General features: G+C 44.9%; 1 protein-coding gene across 1 annotated transcript; it reads right to left on the reverse strand.

Annotated features, from left to right (window-relative positions):
- Positions 1-92: 92 nt before the first annotated feature.
- TMEM39A (transmembrane protein 39A) lies at positions 93-18,383 on the reverse strand. Its single transcript, XM_057380833.1, has 9 exons — positions 18,283-18,383; positions 8,020-8,210; positions 6,307-6,529; positions 4,985-5,068; positions 3,433-3,575; positions 2,636-2,978; positions 1,648-1,835; positions 1,050-1,170; positions 93-541 (listed from the first exon to the last, which is right to left on the reverse strand). The coding sequence occupies exons 2-9, from the start codon at positions 8,130-8,132 to the stop codon at positions 308-310; spliced, it is 1,449 nt and encodes a 482-aa protein (XP_057236816.1). The 5' UTR covers positions 8,133-8,210; positions 18,283-18,383; the 3' UTR covers positions 93-307.
- Between the last annotated feature and the right edge of the window lie 258 nt (positions 18,384-18,641).

Raw genomic sequence — 18,641 nt, forward strand, 5'->3', positions numbered from 1 at the left:
AGTGATCACACACACAGTCCTGTTGCTTCACATAGATATATGTATGGGTATAGATATACGATATATACACACAGATTTTCCTTTTAATATATATATATAAAATAACACCTTGTTTATAAAGCGACATTTAATTGCCACTGGTTCCCTTCCCGCCCCACAAAAACAATAGTATACAAAATATAAAATATTTTAAATATTTATAAACGTCGCAAGAAAAAAATAGAACTGTACGAAAATATTTTTTTTTTCTGAGGTTCCCTCCCTGACCTGTGGGAAGAGGAAGAGAAGGGGTACATGTCTGGCCAGCCTAGTGTGCCTTGAGTCCATAGTTGTTAAGTGGGTAGGAGTATGCCCTGCCTAATACTATCCGGTCCCGGAGGAGCTTAAATAAGACATAATAATTGCAGAAAAGGATTAGGGCCATGGAGAGGGTGTGGTTCCACTTCTCTGAGCGCAGCAGTGAGTAGAGCTGGTAGCAGACCACGCTGCCTTCAATGAGAATCAGCAGGTTGAGCAGCCGTAATGGACGGTGAAAAAGGAACTGCAGGGAAACAGTTAAGAAGGAAAGACTTCTGTCATTTGATGCAGGGTTAAAGGGAGTAGAAATATGGACATGATGTTGTCAGGGCCACTGCAGGGCAGAAACAACACTTGTACTCCWGCCACCCCTAGCTGCTACTTAGGGAAAACAGTAAGAACAAGGCATGTAGAAATGGYATTTTGCTTGAGAAGGGGAAGCAGGTGAAATAAACCTTTTGAACTGTTGACACTTCCCCATTTTCCTGAAAGACATTAATAAGACTCTCTCAGGAAAATCCCACTGCTGGATAGGGGAGCTGCATCACCTTGATGAGAAAGCACTGACAAGGCAGGCATGGTTTGCATCCTGCCCAGAAGTCACAGTAATAGTGCAGTGGGAAGGCCCCTCTGCTGCCAGCAGCTACTTTGTTCAGCACCACCAGCCTGTCCTGCACTGTCTGCTCTGCTACAGTTTGAGCCTCTCCTCCCTCCCACAAGCCTAAGCACCCAGCAAGAGAAGAGATACTTGCATAAAAGCGGGCATGGGACACGTCTGAAGGCACTGCTACGTTGTAAGGCCCAACTGCTTTATACAGGCACCGGCTCCGTCGCACCAGAACTCCCTGTGGCCAWATCGTGTTTTCTGACCAGCTGTGAGGAAACAATGCCAGAGCATTAACATCTGTGCTCCCAACCCCCTGAATGAGGAGTGGGCCACATCTTGAAAAACACCAATGCCTCTGCCACAAAGACATGCCCTAGAAAAGCACTGAGGGGTGATCACAAGCTCATCCAATGGACTCTGAGTTATGAACAAATGGCTCCCAGTGCAAGAACCTTGTCCACTGTAGTGGAGGGGGCCCACCCCCTGCCTCTGCTCAAGATACTTTCCAGTGGCCAAGAATCTCAGCATTTCTTTCTGGGAAGGAACCAGCAGYGACTGGAGGAGCTCAGACAGCTCTCTAGAGCAGACATTTTTGTTTGCAGTGAATAAGGCCAGTATAATTGCATGGGGAGTGGAGACACATCCTCAGTAGGTAAGCACTGCTGGTATATGCTCCTCTCCTAGACCATCTCAGCCCCTTGCTAGGCATGCCAAGCCCTGCCCATCCCCATCCCCACACTCACATGTGCTGTGGAGCATTGCTGTAGGAGCCATGTTCTAGCTTCTGCCACTTGCCGAGGTGGGCAGCTGACCTGTGGAGCAGGTCACAGTACTTGGGAGGCAGCAGCTGTGTGGTGAGCATGACAAAGGCGTTGATCCACACCATGATGAGGTGCTCGCAGGACCAGCGCATGTCGTAGTACTGGGTGCTCTGAAAAAGACCAGACAAGAACTTGGCACCACAGTCACAAAACAAAAGGAATGACAAGGGACATACTGCGTGTGCATCCAGCAGACCCACACCACACGTTACAGGCATGCGCTTTTAGACCGGTGATTTCAGAGGGTTACAGCTTACGAGACACTCAAGACTCCCTTCTCCTTGAGCTGAAGGAGAAAGGGCAGGGGATGATGCTGCAGCTGGTGCATGTCCTCCTCCAGCAGCAGGTAACAAGGTAGCTTGCTTGCCACAGAACTGCCCCAGGAGCACCAGTTGCACCAAGACGGCTACATGGATTGTGGAGCCCTGCCCATTTCTCTGCACCAACTGGAGCTTGTTCAAGTTAGAAAAATGATAGATGAAAAAATAYAACCCCCATACTGACAAGAGGTTCTTGGGTTTAGTTTGCCAAGCATCCTAGTTGGCTCTAACAGGCTGACCAAAACCTTGATCCAAGCACCCAAAAGCCATGATGTTGGATCTTAGACAGGTAACAACAGGTTTGTTCTCTTTTCTAGGAAGAACACATCTGCCTAGGACAGGGGGTGGGAGAAGGGGAGTTAGTAAGTGGGGTGATGGGACTAGAGGTGCATCACATTTATGGCAATACCTATCTGCCAACCAGGAGCAGTACTAGTGCACTCCGGATGCAGCCATGCTCCGCTATCCGGGCTGCCAAAGGGGAGACAGAGAAAAGGGGAATTAACCAGGAATCTGGCCTGGCAGCAGTTCACACAACATTCAGAAGGAGACGGCGGGCAGGGGCACAGAGAAAGCCASACAACAGTTACCTTCACAAAGCACAGTGGCAGGAATGCCACATAGTAGGCACTGAAGAGGGAGTTGAAGAGAACTTCCTTGATCCTGCGGTTAAAATCTGCTTTTAGGCACTCCACCTCATTGCGGATGAGATCTGGGGAAAGGGGGCAGTTGTGGGTGGGGATAGAYGTAGGATTATTGAACTGTTCTCTCAGGGATTCCCACAGAAGCGAGAAGAAGTCTTTGACCAGGCTGCTGACAGCTGAAGCCCCATCATCTGCCACCTGGTCCTGTACCAAGTAACCACAGTCTGCAGGTAGAGGTTGTGCTCTGCTGTCCTGGTGGAAGCAGCACAGAGGGACGTAGACACCAAACCTGCCATGAAAGAAAGAAAACAATGGCTGAAATAGCAGCCATCCCAACAGGGAGCAGGAGACACCTCCTCAACAAATACAGGCCCTGATGAGAGTGACAGCACGCAGGAACTCTCACTCCAGAAACCAACAGCCAATTCTTGTCGCCACTAAAGGCCAGAGGCTGCAGCTTCAACATCTGTGCAGAGAAGCTTCTGTAAATCCTATTGGTCAAACCAACAATCCCAATGGCTCAGTGTGGCAGTATATCCCCCTCACACAAACAGCAACTGAGGCAATTCACTTCATCAGCTCAGTGCCACCTCYTCACACCATGCCCCAGCCACTCCTGCTTCCCTTTTAATCCTAAATTGAGGAGACMTTACAGCCAACAGCTCTGCTTCCCACGGTGGCTAATGGCACCCCCAAGTAGCTGTGCTCCCCCTGCCCAGAAGGTACAAGGTGGTGTCACTCACGGGTAGCCCAGAAAGAGAAGGTTGAGAACAGAATGGCTGCGGAAGAGGTTGACCAGAGTCCAGCAGAGCACCCATCCACAGAGGGTGAGCAGCACCAGGCGCACCATGTAGTGAATCACTGATGTTGCACCCACCTGAGAAGCCTGCAAATGGAGAAGAAACACTCAGCAGTCCTATAACAAGTAGTGCTAGAAGATGAGCACAAGGGATGCCTGGGGATGAGGAGCAAGGAGAGGGGTGGGTACTAGAACCAGGAGGTACTAGAAGAGGGACAGCTGCCCTCTTCCTCTCAAAAGCAGGAAACTGATTCTCTTACAAAGGTAAATGCCTTTGAGTTTATTAATGATTGACAGTATCCAAAAGACTCATAATCACAAGTTGTGGGGCATGACTAAAATAGAACCTTTAAAGAAAAATTTAGGGCTGCAAAGTGGAAAAATATTTTTGCTCAAGTCCCTTATTGCTCTGATGATAGTCCAGGAYAGCCTAAAACCCATTTCCTCTCTCTTCTTTAGAAGGATCAGATCTCAGTATACTCAAAGGTCACAGTTCTCAGCTGAGGGAAGAAAAGATGTGCACCTTGGCAATCCCAAACCCAGATTTCCATAACTTATCTCTACTGGATGGGCAAGCTGCAGTCTAGTGAGGAGGCACTGAAAGAAGCAAGAAAGCCTAATCCATTCTCCAGAGGAGAGAAGGAAACTGAACTATGAAAAAATTCTTAAGGGTTAGAGCCAATACATGGGATGCGCAAGAACTTGCATGGAAGATTTCAATGCAGAAATTTCAGTCTATGGGAAATTTTATGGAGGTTGTGAACATAAATGGAAATGGAAGGAATCAGATGAAAAGAGAACTGCAGAGTTCCCACCTTCTCCAATCATCTATTCAACAGGATGTAACTGTTCCTTTGTTTTATTTACTTATTTTTAAACACTACTTAGTTGCTTAGCACAGAGTTGTATTAACCCATTTCAGTAGACAAAACTTCCATTTTCCTGAAAATGACCTTTTACAGAGATCTATTTGGCYTGGTTCTGCTCCCCCAAACACAGAGAAGGTCTCAAAATCTGCAGTGACATGACCAGAGTCTGAATTAGAAGAGCCAGACCAGAGTCTGAATTAGAGTTCTACCAGTATTCCTGTTTCACTTCAGTGTAGTCAGGCTTCCTCCTCCTGACCTTACCCCTCTGATGTCCTGTTCATTCTTCTTGTCTTGGCCAACCTCCCTATCTGCCTTTCAATTCTCTCAGCCACTTCTCTAGCATGAAATTGTGGGGTACAGTATTGTACCTGCAGAGATAACTAAGCTAATGGGACCATTTAATCCCCTCCTAGATGCAGAGGCAACAGAGCTACCCAACACTGCAGGACATGTCTGGTCTCAAGGAGAAAACTCCAAGGCAGAAGAGCATCCCCAAAATCTTAGTCCTTCACACCCAGACTCTTCTGAGGGAAGAAACACTCCAACCTGCAGAATTTTCTCAGGCCATGGATRACCATGTTCTGCAGTAAGTTCTACAGGCAGTGGAGGGAACAGTGGGAATGTTACCTCAGARATAAGGGCCCACACCAGCCTCCTCGCCAGCATCACTGTGATGAACGCCGCCAGGTGGTAGTCAATGAGGTGAAAATTCTGAAGGAGGAAAAAAAAAGGTCTTCACAAGGAAAAGGGACTCTGAAACCACCCAGATGGGGTGGGATTAGAAAGCTGGCTGCTGGAGAATTAAGTGCAGATCATTAGGACCTCGTGTAAGCATTCCCCAAATCTCTCTATTAGAGATGAGGGAAAAGGGATAAACATTAGTAAAAAAATAGGAATGCCTCCAGAAGCAAGATCTCCTCCACAGGGAGGTTCCTTCCCATGGAGAGATTTCCACAGAAAACAAAACAAATCCACACTTCAGGAAGGCATTTTTGGGGTCAAAGGAACATCCAGAACCAGAATCTTACTATGGAGAACAGGTTGTGGTTTCTCCACAGAAAAGCCCCTGAACAACCAGAGGAAGGACAGACAAAACAGAGTCCTGAGTGAGCACAGCAGCTCACTTTCCCTCTTGGTCTCAAAAATGGTCTGCAGCAACCAGTGCTTCCTGATAAAACCAAGTTCATCTGAGAAACCTCATCTTCATGGGCCATGAAGAAGTCCTCTGGCTGCATCAAGTTAGAGCTCTTAAAAATTTTCAGTGAAGCCATTAAATATATGCTGGCCAGAAGAGTCAGAAGACTGTGAATACTGCTGTTTAGAGACTTCAGGGACATTTTGTGTAAAAAGAATGCTTGAGGTTGTGATGGGGATAAACAAATGACTGTTAAATCCTGCCACATAGGGAGCCTCAGAATGTTTTTACTTTTAAGACAACTGTGTAAAGTACAGCAGAGTTGAGCAGGAGGCTGTGCCTGGAACACCAGCACCATCTGTTGGTACAGGTGACTGAAACCAAGGAGGTTGAGAGCTTTATGTAAGCTGAGGATCTGACCMCCTCCCCAACTCTGCTGCTGACCTGCTGTGGGATCCTAACAAAAAAACGTACACATCTTCCTTTTCTCATGCTCTGTTTTGACTGAGAAAGGGCACTCACAGCAGCACACAGCTCCTGGAGTCTCAACTCTGTGTCAAATCCTAGGGACAAGTCACACAAATATCTGCAAGCAATTTCCCCTAAAGGAGTCCTGCTGACTCCCCTCTTTCTTCTGCCATGTATTTGTCCCCTGTAAAATGGGGGATGATGTGGCCCTGGCTGATGGGGGTGCATGTGAACTCTCATTCAATCCCTTAATGTCAAATGCTTGGTGATTCCTGGACTGAAGAGGCATGAAAAGAAGCTGTGTAATGAAAAAAAACCAGGTGATGGCACTTTTTGGGGAACTCACCAGTGAGGTGCAAGAAGCAGGATGATTGTACGGGTACCACCAGACAGTCTTGTAGATGTTGATGTACTGAATGAAGAGGGCTACCAGMAGGTAGATGAAGAACAGGAATTCAAAGAGAAGGCTCCCATCCAATGGCAGTTCAGGGATCCGGCAGTGACGCACAGGCTCTGGAGTAATCAGTGCTGTGATTGGAGGTGCTGAGAGGCTGATGGCACTACCATTCCTGAAGCAGATGGATATCACTCACTTGGTAAACATTCTASATAATTTCTGACATTTTCCAGGACAGAGAGTGCTTGAGGTTGTAAATTTGAGACTGSGCATTACTAGGGGAGAGGTGACAGCAGTCTTGCATTCATATTTCTGACATGAGGTGGGTGGTGAGCTCCAGCATCTTAGCTCAGACAAAACCTCATCCAGAATTTTCTCTGGACAACAGAGATTCATCGTCAGATGAGCTGTCACATGCCCAACAATATTTCAGGAGGTACAGAGCAAAAAATATCAAGGACTCCCTGCTACACCAAACACTTAATATTGGCTCTTTCCACCCATCACCAGGACATTACAGTAGCACACAGCCTCCTTCTCCAGTACAGCAAAGTGCCTACTGTCTTTCTGTTTGTAGTTCCTCTTTCTAAAAGAGGAGTAACTAAAAATGGAATGGAGTAGTTCAGCCACTTTCTAGAGGCTGACCTCACAAGCATTGTCACACTTCCTTTTTTTCTAGCTTTCAGAGGAGGCTAGGACAACTGAAAGCATAAAACTGGCATACTGAAYTCATGGAGGAAATTCAGACATAACTGCTATGTCTGATTGAAACCAGATAAGCAGAACACAGTCCCAGGACCTTGGGGCTCTGACTCCACAGTCTCGACASTCACTTGCTCCTCAAGTACCTCAAACTGTGCTATCATCTATCTGCCACAGACAGAGAAAAGTCTGTAAAGCCCAAAGCTAAATGGCTTAGATTGCTCTACTCTGTAAGAATGAACCTAYACCAGGGCCCCAGCATGCAGCAAATAGCTTCTCTACTCTGCCAATTTTCTATGGCAAGGAATTAATGCTGGGCCCTTTCAGTTTTCATACCAAATGTGGTGATCTCAATATCACTGTGTATTCCTATTTCAGCCCCCAACTTCCCCAGAAAATGGACTTCATCTTTACAAACTATGACWGTTAGTTTCATCTACAGCCAGCAGGTCTAAACAGAATATGGACATCCTCCTGCCCTGCTTTTCTATTATGTAGGAGGAGGAGGAGTCACAGCAGTGCTCTAACGTGTCACACTAATTCTCCAGAGTGGTGAAGGCAAGTGAGCAAGACAAGGACTCATCATTCATTAGGACTCACTGCTCTGGGAACTGCTGCAGAAAAGACAAACGGAGCACTGCRTGATTTCCACCCTGGCTACTGTGACCACAGTGAGAGGTGAAGTGGGGCTGAGACCACTTCCACAATCTCCTCCATGGGGCTGGTTTTAATGCATCAAGTTAAAAAAGGGACTGCAGAGGGAAGCATGTACCACAGAAGAGAAGCTGGCAGAGGTTTGCCACTCAGGACTTGTTCCCTCTTGGATGAGCCATCTCCWAATGCCACAGCAGAGGGCTCAAGGTTCCCATCTCCCAGTCCCTCACTTTCACCACAAAGTTAAACTCCTGTGCAGAGTTCAGGGTGGATCAAGGCTCCTTGCTTTCAGCACTTTGTCCTCACCTGTTTCTCAAGCCAGTACCGTTTCCACAGCTCCCACCAACCAGAGTCTGGAGAGAAGGCAAAGCTGAACGGCTTAGCTGCTGCCGGCTGGGTCCCCTCCTTCCACCGGGCATGACCAGGAACCAGTCCACTTCCAGTGCCTCCAGCAGGCTGTGCCCCGACACCCAGACAATCCAAACGCCTTCCCAAGTCTGCAAAGGAGGAAGAAACATCACTTAAACACTTCAGCCAAGCAAATTCCTGCAAAATGAAATCATTCTCATATACTTGAAGCCCTGAGGGACAGCCATCACCACTCTCAAACTCTGTGTCACTTCAATGGCACCAGCTCAGTGTCTGCYTGCACACGCAGAATGAACACCACTGACACTGTCTCTGCTTACATTAGCCATCATCGACTGATTGCACTTCCTGCTGGCTGGAAAGCACCACTGACCATCTCCAGAGCTGGARACCTCACAACTTGTGTGCTTCATTTCAAAAGCAAGCCTGGAAAGAGCTCTCTCCATATTGCAGTGTACCTACTAGAGCTTCACAGGTCTTTTTAGCCACCCAGCACATTACTTGCCAGGCTCTGATGCTGACAGGTAATTTGGATGCCACCTGGCAAAGCTCTGAACAGAGTKGTTTCCATGAAAGAAACTGCATGGTTTAGCTCCCTCCTGTGCCCGGTATTCCACACCCAATTTAAAATGGGTGTGGTTGGCAGAGAAGTGCAGCAGAACACRTGTGTATGCATATACTTCAATGCACTTATGGGCAATCACAAACACAGCCCTCAAAAGAAAAATAATTTAGAAATAAGCTTGTACATATTTATTTATCTATTTATTTTTAATGACACTTAAATATATCAAATCCTTAAACTGAACTAGTATGAGAGGCTGGGCAACTCAGAATATCAGAAACAATAGTGGAGTTTCTGGCACAGACTTTTTATCTCTTCCCATACAATTTTCCTTCTATTTCACTGGTCTCCCAAGTGACACTGCAAGGATTTTGGCAGTCAGGAAAGTTTCCAATGGAAACACATAGCAGACATAAGAGAATGAAGGACTGAATTGGAGTGCATGTGTGTTGTACAGGAACAAGACACTGAGTGAGCATCTCACTACAAGGACTTTGGTGTTTTTGTGTGTCTGGAGTCTAAATCAGCTGCCCTTTTGGAAAAATATCCCAGCCAGAACCAACCCAGGGGCCAAAAATGCACACCCACTTTCTGGGAAACTCTAGATGTAGCTTTGAAATACACAGATGGAACCTATGGTCTATTTATAATTCAGTCATCACCTCCTTTAAAATCCTGAGAAATCACAGCTGGCAGAAATGCCAGAAGTTTTCTCAATGAGTCACAGCACTGTCACCATGAGCACAATGTGCAGGAGTACTTCTCTAAAAAACTCCCTCAAAGAATTGCCCTTTGTATTTAAAATTTCCCATCTTTCATCAACTCCAACAAGCAATTGTTGTGGTTGAAACCAGGATACCAATTCTCAAASTTTCAACAAAAATCAAGATATTTCAAAAGATGAATGCTTTCCAAGCAACTTTCATACAAGTATGTGGAAAAACCAAACCAAACCCCAACACAAAAATAACCACACCAAAAAACACAGATCCAGAGAGAGAAGAAAAAAAAAAAAAAAAAAAAAAAAAAAGGAGATGTGAAAATGCATGCAAGGCAAGCAAACATTGGAGAATTTTCATTTGGAGGTAAATGTGTTTTGACAGACTCTAAAACTCTCATCCTTCCAATAAGAATACAACAGAGAATTGAAATCTTCTTTACCTTTCTAGTCAAGATTTTAAAGCTTTCAGACAATTTTCCCTAAGATGTTCTTCAGTTTTATTTGGAAATATTTATATTTCAGGAATTAAACAGAAGAAAATTCTCCTGCATGTGCAAAATGAGCAGGGGCAGCAACAAACAATGCAGAATTCACTTAGGGAATTCAGACACTTCCAATAAGCAGCTAAAGAAAAGGGAAAAAATAAGAAAAACCTCTAAAAAAATTTAACTTGAAAGCCAATTTAAGCCAAATTTAACTCCTACAGAGCCTATAGTAGCTAAAACAACTGGTCTGATTCAACCTACAGGATATTTATGATAATGGATGCAATATGTTGGTGGTCTAATTAATGCTATTAAGAGTGGAAGGTATTTTATGCCACGTTCAATAATTCATGTAAATAATTTAACAGGTCTCATTAGTACCACCCCATTAGTATGCCTCACACGCTTGCCAATACAGACACTTGGACACAAAGTAAGCACAATTCCAGCCTCTGGCTTTGCAAACCAGTAAAATGCAGGTTTCTACCAGTAAAAACAACTGCCCATGGAAAGAAGCCATCCTWAACGTCAGTGCACATATTTTAAATGCATTTGAATAAGCCCTTTCACAGTGATCCATGAACGTATAGACTGGGCAGYTACTCAAGCCAGGCTTTAAATAACTTTACTTACTGGAGTTAGATCAAATTAGGTAGGTGTTTGTTGGAGCAAAATCTGCCTAAAAACCATTCTTTTTTTTGTTTGCTTTTATTTTGTAATTTTATTATTTAGCTACACAAAACTGAAGCTCCACAGATAAARCTAAACAAAGCAGTGAGATTACAGATCAGATTGACTCTAAGTCTGCTTTTTTTGGCTATGAACCAATCAACAGCCCTCYTTTTTGAGGAGAAAGACATGGAGAAAAGCCTTTTTACAGCTTTCAATTAATAAACAAAGGCATGATTCTACTTTGAAAAATAAGTGAACAAGAAAAAAAGGTGTCCATAACCCCTTAGTCCACCAGATAATATTCCAAGTCATATTAAGTATTAATGAAGAGTCTATCCTGCTCCCTTCTCTGTTTGCATTCCCCACCCCATCAGTGATCTTATTTTATAGTAAAGCAGAAAAAGTGAGTAATCAAAGATAAAAGCTTTTCCTAACAAGACTCTTTAGTCCATTAATGTGATTCCACACTGTTCTTTCCAGTTCACCCACAATTTCCCTCAAAAAAATAAGCCACATACTTGTAGTCCCTTCATCCAAAAATCCTCAGAATCAATACCACCTAGCTTCCAAGATCTCCTATCTGAGGCAGATGTGGGCATCATAAAAACACACAGGCAGGATCTGGGGACCAGCTACAGAACAGCAGRCACTGGTTCTGCCCATGCACAGGGAGTGGATGTGGGTATGGACACTYTTGGGTCCTAGGACAGACCAGGCTCTTTCTTCAGGACAGAGACAAAACCTTCTTCTCTTGACACCATTATTAGATCCAGAAGATCCAGAAACAGAAGGCATCAGACCCTCTGATTTCCAGTTCTTCCTTTCTTCCTCCTTATAGAAAACACTTGGTCAATTTTTTTTTTTTCTGTGCAATGATACCTCTCCTGTCCATCAGCTCCCCAACTATGCTGTGAGGGAGGATCAAGGCAGGCAAGAACTACAACTGTGTGCAAGACTTTACTGATAAGGAGCTAGGCAGACGAATTACTCACCAGTTCAGAGGTGAAACAGCRTGCAGACCTGTCCTGCTCCCCAAGGATCATCACTCAGAATCATGTTCCTGCATCAGCAGCTGCCCAAACAGCTCTTGCAAGGGGCAAATCAGGAGAGAGTCAGTGACTCATCAGAATGGAAAGTGTGCCTSGTTCCCCATCTCTTTGTTGGAAATGCTACAATGCTCAGTCAGTTATTTTGATGGCATTAATGCTTTTTAATTGGAGAAAAAGTTGARCCTCTTCAGTCCTCTCGGGAAGCTTGCAGCACTGAGACATGAGAACTCTCAGAGGCTGGAAAACATTCAAACAGCTCTCCTTGGCTTCACAAGTCCTACAACCACTTACTGTCAAGAGCAAAAAGGGAAACGTGTCTTACTTGCAGCAATGTGGCTCGAGAAGACCACAGGTCACTCATTGCAACTCTCCATCTTGATTAAAGCAGCTTTCTTCCTGCTGAGGAGCATGTGACAGCTCGAGGTGAAGCAACACATGGACTCTGTGGTGAGGGACTCTGCCTGCCTCCTCCTCAGCAACACACACATTCCCAGCAAGACTTTCCATTCAGTGTTCTATGGAAACACACCTGCCATCTAGGTAGTGCTCCCTCGTGGGGAAGCACAKCCAGCCACCCCCACGTCATGGCTGCAGAGCACTGACACAAAAAACTGAAAAAGCTCTCTTGGTTGCTGATGTCCTCAATTCAACTCGCTGCAGCTGGTCAGCCTAACCCTAAACTTGCAGTTTTCCAGCAATCCTAATATCTTTGCAAATTATCAGTGAATCCACCTYACAGGCAAGTTTTCTTTTGAACTTTGAAAGTCCCAGTTACTCTAGGTTATTTTTACTTCCTTTTCTTTCTTTATTTCTATTTAAATCAAAATATTAAAAAAAACCCCAAAACATTCTGACCACTGGAAAAACTGAGACACAAACCTAGTAACTGATTCACCTAACATAACACTAAAAAAATAAAAAAAATCACAAGAGAGCTGAGGAACAGTGATGGTTGCACACAAACTTTGGTCATGAGGCCACCTTGTCAGCACACTCACATCTTCCACACTGAAAGCCAAAAAAATGCAAAACTTCAGTGGAAGCCCAGACTTGGTCTGGGAATAAAGTGTTTGGTTGTTGCGAGGGAGGAAACAACCGACAGGTTATCAGATGGAAAGCTAAATATTTGGCTTGCACAGAGCTGCCCCAGTGCTAAGTCAACAGAACCTTTCAACTCGGGCTGGATCCAAAGGCACACACCCGCCACCTGGCCCAGAGCTGGGAGGCAAAACCGGTTAGGAGGRAGGTCTCCAAGTCAGCACATTTTCCAAGTCCTCATGCCATAGAAAGCAATGGATTAATAAGGGAATTTGGCACAGAGACAGAAACCCCCTGAAGTGCAGCCCAGACTCCATCGAACAGGAGAGCTGGGTGGTGAATCAGCAGGTCAGGCAGTGCACCAGCAAAACCAATTTTTTCTCAGTGACTAAGAACCAAGAACCTCCTCAGCAAAAACAAAACCAACCCATCAAGACTAAGTCAGYGTAGGCTTTTCTGATACACACAACTGTGACTGAAGAGGCTACAATCTATGAGTCCTCTACACAGATGCCAAAACTAAAGGGTCCAAGTAGAAAGAATAAGGCAAGAATTAACAAATGGCATATATACTGTATTACTTGTTTTGGGGTTTCCAGCAAAGAAGACTATAGCTACACAGAAAGGTAAGTGGGAAAAATAAGGGTTTTAGCTAAAGACAAGGGGAAGGCCGCCCCTGCCATTTGTAGCTGCCACAGTATTTCAAATACCCTCTTACAAAAATGGGAACAGGAAAGAAAAGCTTTTCAGGAAAAGCATCTCAAAGTTAAAGTGCAGTAAGCTCAGTCAGCTCATTTTGCAGATATATTTTGCTTAAGAATAGGACATAGATTTAAGTTCTTAATACTCCGGACAAAATTATCCAAGATATTGAAAAAGATATTTTTAAAAACAGAAAAATCCTATACATTTCCTAAAAAAATCCCCTCAATGACCTTACTTTAGGGGGTGCAAGGAAGAAATTTCCAGAGGTATGCAGGCAATAGTGTCCTCTTCAGAATATAGGTGACTTCAAGTTTTTGTGAATCTTGAGGAGGAAAGTTGAGACACACACTAAGCACTCCAAACAAATGTCTGACGAGTACAAGAACAAAGACACAATTCTTGGTATAATAAAATTATATTACCCTGTAATTACCTTGTGCAACTAACTGCTGCAGCAAGTGAAAGCAAACAGCTTAGGAAGACCTTGATGAATGACTGTAATAATTTTATGAATGAAGACAAGCAAATTTATATTCCAAAAGAAAGTGGAAAAAACCAAAACAAACCCACAACACAAGACCCTACAGTAGCTACAAGTGGCCAATAATACTCTTCACCAGGCCAACAATATGACACAGTTAGCAAGATATTAACATTTCCTTTGGCTTCTTCTGACGTACACAGCAACACTCACAATCAAACACAGGATCTGGGAATGAAGAAAGCATTGGCTTGTTCTTGTGTGAGAACAAGACAAAATTGCAAAGTTGAGCTTTTCCAGCAGCAGAGGGAAACGCAGGCCTGACCAGTTGGGTCATAGGCTATTTTGGTCCTACAGTTCCCATGCTTCTGAATTGTGTGGGGAAAGGGACAGCAAGCCCAGCCTCACCCAGAGTGAGGGAAAACTAAAGAGCTGGAGGGAATTACTCAGCCAGACATACGGCTCCCTAGGTACATAAAAACACAGATGTTTTAAACTCCAGCTCCACGTTACTGATAGAAACTGAAGTTCTGTTTAGGAAGGGACGCTGTTTGGGAAGTAATGCTGAATCACAAGGGCAGTGTTTCAGCAGACACAACACAGGCAAGGCTATCAAAGCTGGCTGTTAATACAATTTATCAACATGCACTCCCTCCTAAGTACATCTTGCACAGAAGCTCTTCAATAAACATTATGCACAGCCACAGCTCTGCTAAAACACTGCCACAGATCACCCTCCATGACACCATACCATGTGCAGTAACTGGGAAAAGAGGGGAATTTTAGGCATGGTCACAGAAAGATTTTTTTCCCACAGTTTCATGGCAAATGAACAACAAAACAGACCACTACTGAGGGGGAGAATAAGGAAAAAAAAATAGAAGATGCTCATGCTTTAAGAGCCCATCTTAAAATTTTCCATCAAATAAGATACCAAAATATGCATTCTCCTCCCAACCTTGAACACATATCCACAGTCTAACAGCATGAGCACACGCCRGGACGTCCTTTGCTTTTTAATCTCTCTTCAACAGACTTCCAGGGAACTTGTTTTACCAATATAGATCTCAGTTTCCTYATCCACAACAGGACAAACTCTTCAGCAAGTATTTCTCCTCCCAAGGGTCTCTGTATGTAGTAGTGAATATTTTTTACAGTATTATTTTAGCGCTTTAGACAAGCTTTTTTAAAAACAAACAGAAGCAGCTTTCCTGCTGGTTTTGTTCCTCTGCCAATCCCTATGTTTAATTTAATGGATGACAAATCATGGGGAGTCACTAGGATTTCTCTATTTTGTCCTCAAATAGCTAAAAATAAGGCAGGCATCTGTTGTTTGTAGCAATGAGCTTGAAGGCATGAAGTAGAATATGAGTTAAAAACCACTTCCTTGAACCTTACACCAAGTCATCAAGCTGGGATTCACAGCGGGAAATATCAGTGAGACAACGCTTTGCACATCCCTGACCCAGCAACAACACTGCAGGGAATTCCAAACAAATTGTAAGTTGTATATAATAAATTTGCATTAAAATATAAACCACATATGAGAATACATCAACTCTCCCCTACTTGCCTCTTAAACAATAGGTTCAGGTGATATAAAAATTCCCCACAAAACAGTAAGTGTTCAGTTCAACCTCCATGATTTTGGTAGGCAGCATTCAGAACTTTGACTGTTTACAGAGCAACTAATCCAGCAGATTGGGAAAATGCAATAGGATACATTAATCCCTTGTATAATTAATTTTACTGAGACTAATCCAGCTGTCTGAATCTGCATCCATGCTCCCTTATATGTATTTCTGGGCCACAGATGTCTACTGATAATTTTGCTTTAAACCAACAGTTCCAAATCTCCCAGTACACATGGATGGCACTGCACCCTGTCTCCCAGTAGAGCTCTCCTGATGAGGTTGCACAGCACCCACTTCTCACCAACAGGCTCATTTGCCTCTTGCAATACCCAAAACAAGTCAAGGAAAGGTTGGCAATAACTCACCAATGACAACAGCCCTCAAAGAATGGCACAAAATCTTCCAGGAAAGTTWGTGAAAGCTAACAAGCTATTTTTCTAAGTCACTCAGCTACTAGAGATTTACCTCTGTTTCTAAAAAAATCTACCTGCTAACAGCTATACCACTTACCTAACTCTGGTAGGGTTAGAAASAAAYGGACTAAAGTTCCGATTTTAACTGMYAAAAGAAAASTYCTTCCAGGATTTCATGRTTCTGAGGCACAGGGAAAGCACTGAGACTGAGGARCAGGATGGTCTCAGAATCCCTACCATCTTGTTGCTTTCCATCACATCCATCTTTAGGAGCTCTAACTCTACTGAGGAGTACTGGGTGGCCCAACTGGTTTCTGAACTGAATGCTCACAGAAACTGGAAGCCATCTTAACAAATATTTCTAGCACATATGCACTTAGCTGTATTTTCAAACATCCAGATTTGTTGCCTAAAGAAGGAAAGAAAGCTTTAAGTTTTATGACAACCAGGCTCAAGTCAATCTGTATTAGACCCTTTCAGAGAAAGATTGTGTTCAATGCTCCTCAGTTTCAAAAYCAGCAGAAAGGGGTGGGGTTTCCCCTTCAAATACTACATACATAAYTTAATCTTTTTCTCTAAAATTTCAGAACAAAAGGTAGGAGCTGAAGAATGCATAGACAAAAAAAAAGTGRTTAGGTCTGTCTGCTTTTGAGTACTACATAACAGTACATCTATACTGGCAATGTTACATCAGCACAAATATTGCTAATACAAGGCAGGCTGGTAAGATAAGAATAGCTTTATTTCCTCAGCTACCACAGAATTTACTGTGGTAAATGCCATTAGTGTCTCTGGAAGACAAATAATTCAGCAAGATGCTAATCTGTATATTGCAAAAAGTTTTTAAAAGAGTTTGTCTTCTTATATGCAGAATAGAAACATGCTCTGGAGAAGTAGGAAGCAAAATGTTTCATCCCCATTTTACAGTCAGAAAGACTAAATGTAAACATAAGAAATAAAAGGCTCGCCTTTTCTAAATTATTAATGATTGTGAATGCTCAGATTGAGGCAGTATAGACACCCCTGTCAGTAAGAATGTGGACACCCAGAGCTTCTGAAAGTCAGGTCTCAAATGCCTCCAAGTCACAACGTCTGCAAAGCGACAGCCAGGAATGAGCTGTACAAGTGTTCTATGGTCTTGAGATCAGGAGTACACACAGGTCACTGTGTCAATGGTATCACCTGAGCTTCTCTGTTGTTCCAAATAAATCAGACCTAGACAACATTCTCACCCAGCGTGCTGGTTTGTGCAGCAAAACCTGAGTCAGAGATGCTCACAAACAGAAACAAGGAGTAGATGCATCTACACCTGAAGAACTTCCAATCACATAAGGGACAAYAAAGGAGCAGGTAAAGTTTTAGCCCAACTCCCAGGGAGGGTCAGCATTGCCTGGCTACCATTTAAGCACCAGTGGGCTCAGATTTTACCAGCAGAGTATCAYCCAAGCACCTTGGCTGAAGGAGCCTGTGCTCCAAGAGATGCAGCTGGAAGAAGAAATGAGTGTCAGAAAYACTCCAACACAGGAGTGCCAGGAAGTGAGCAAAGAAGCAGACTGTGGGTTAAAAAGAGTTTATGTCCTCTGCCTTCAGCATCCTGTGAAACTGGAGCTGAGCCATTCCAGTCCCACCCCTGTACCACTGCATCCCGCTCCCAGAAAATCTCYTCTGGTCACAGTGAGTTAACAGACAGAAGGGACAGTTACAGAAGGGATGCCTTGTCTCCAAAAATTTCGTAACTCACCGCTTTGTAACACAGACATCTCATTTCTTCACTTACAGTCGTAACAGATGACAGGGACACGAGGGGCCCCTTACTCACAATGGAAAGCATGCATGAGAGCAATCAGAGATTGCAAACAAAGCTGCCTCTGTTTCTGCTGTACGTTCACATGTTAAAATGATGCTGGAGTAGCCACGGAGCTGCCTCATGTAAGAAGGAAAATCATGCTACCCTATATAAGGGAAGATGATTGATACACTGTTTTCTCTGTGGTACAAAAAAGAAYAGCGCCAGAAATGTGCACCTACATTAATTCTGGAAACGGTACCTCATGGCGTGTTGGATTTGCCTGGACTTAGAGAGGATTGCCTCAGCTCTTCATCCTCCACAGCACAATGGCCTTGCAGGACTGGTTAACTGGGGACAGCACTTTAAAAGCCCACAGCACACCTTCCCGTGACCCCAGCCCAACTTCCTCGCGTTAAATCCTCAACCCTCCTACCAACAGAGCACCCAGCAGCGTGCACGGACCTCCTACTCTTAACCCARACACAGCAGGAAATGTCTGAAAGGAGAAGCCCGGGACCAGGTGCCGTAACTTMCCAGCAGGACGGAACAAACCCGGCAGAAAGCCTCCCCACCACTCACTCCCACACAGACACACATGAATTTTCAGAGAGGGGCTCCGGCCCGGGTCGCGGCGGGGCCGGTACTCACACATCCAAGCGCGGGCGGCGGCGCGGCTCGGACATCAGCCGGCAGCGGGGTCCACTCCGGYGGCAGCGGCCCGGCGGCGAGCCCCGGCCCCTGCGGGGAACGAGGCTAGCGCGGCGGCGGTGGGAGCCCCGCGGAGCGCCCCTCCTCCCGCCGAGCAGACCCACCTCGCCGCTGCCCCGCAGCGGGGCAGGAGCAGGGGAAGGGAAAGGAGGGGAAGAAGAGCCAGGCAGGCAGGCAGGCGGGCGGGTCCGGCCTCGGCGCCCCGGCGCGGCCCTGCACAGCGCCGGCTGCCCGGGAGACGTGGCAGTGCAGGGTGATGCTCTCATCACACGGCGACAGCGGTGCGGCCCGCCCAGGGA

The sequence above is a fragment of the Malurus melanocephalus genome, unplaced genomic scaffold, assembly GCF_030028575.1.
Source record: "Malurus melanocephalus ecotype Western Australia unplaced genomic scaffold, MMel_1.1 scaffold_472, whole genome shotgun sequence".
NCBI classification, from domain to species: domain Eukaryota; kingdom Metazoa; phylum Chordata; class Aves; order Passeriformes; family Maluridae; genus Malurus; species Malurus melanocephalus.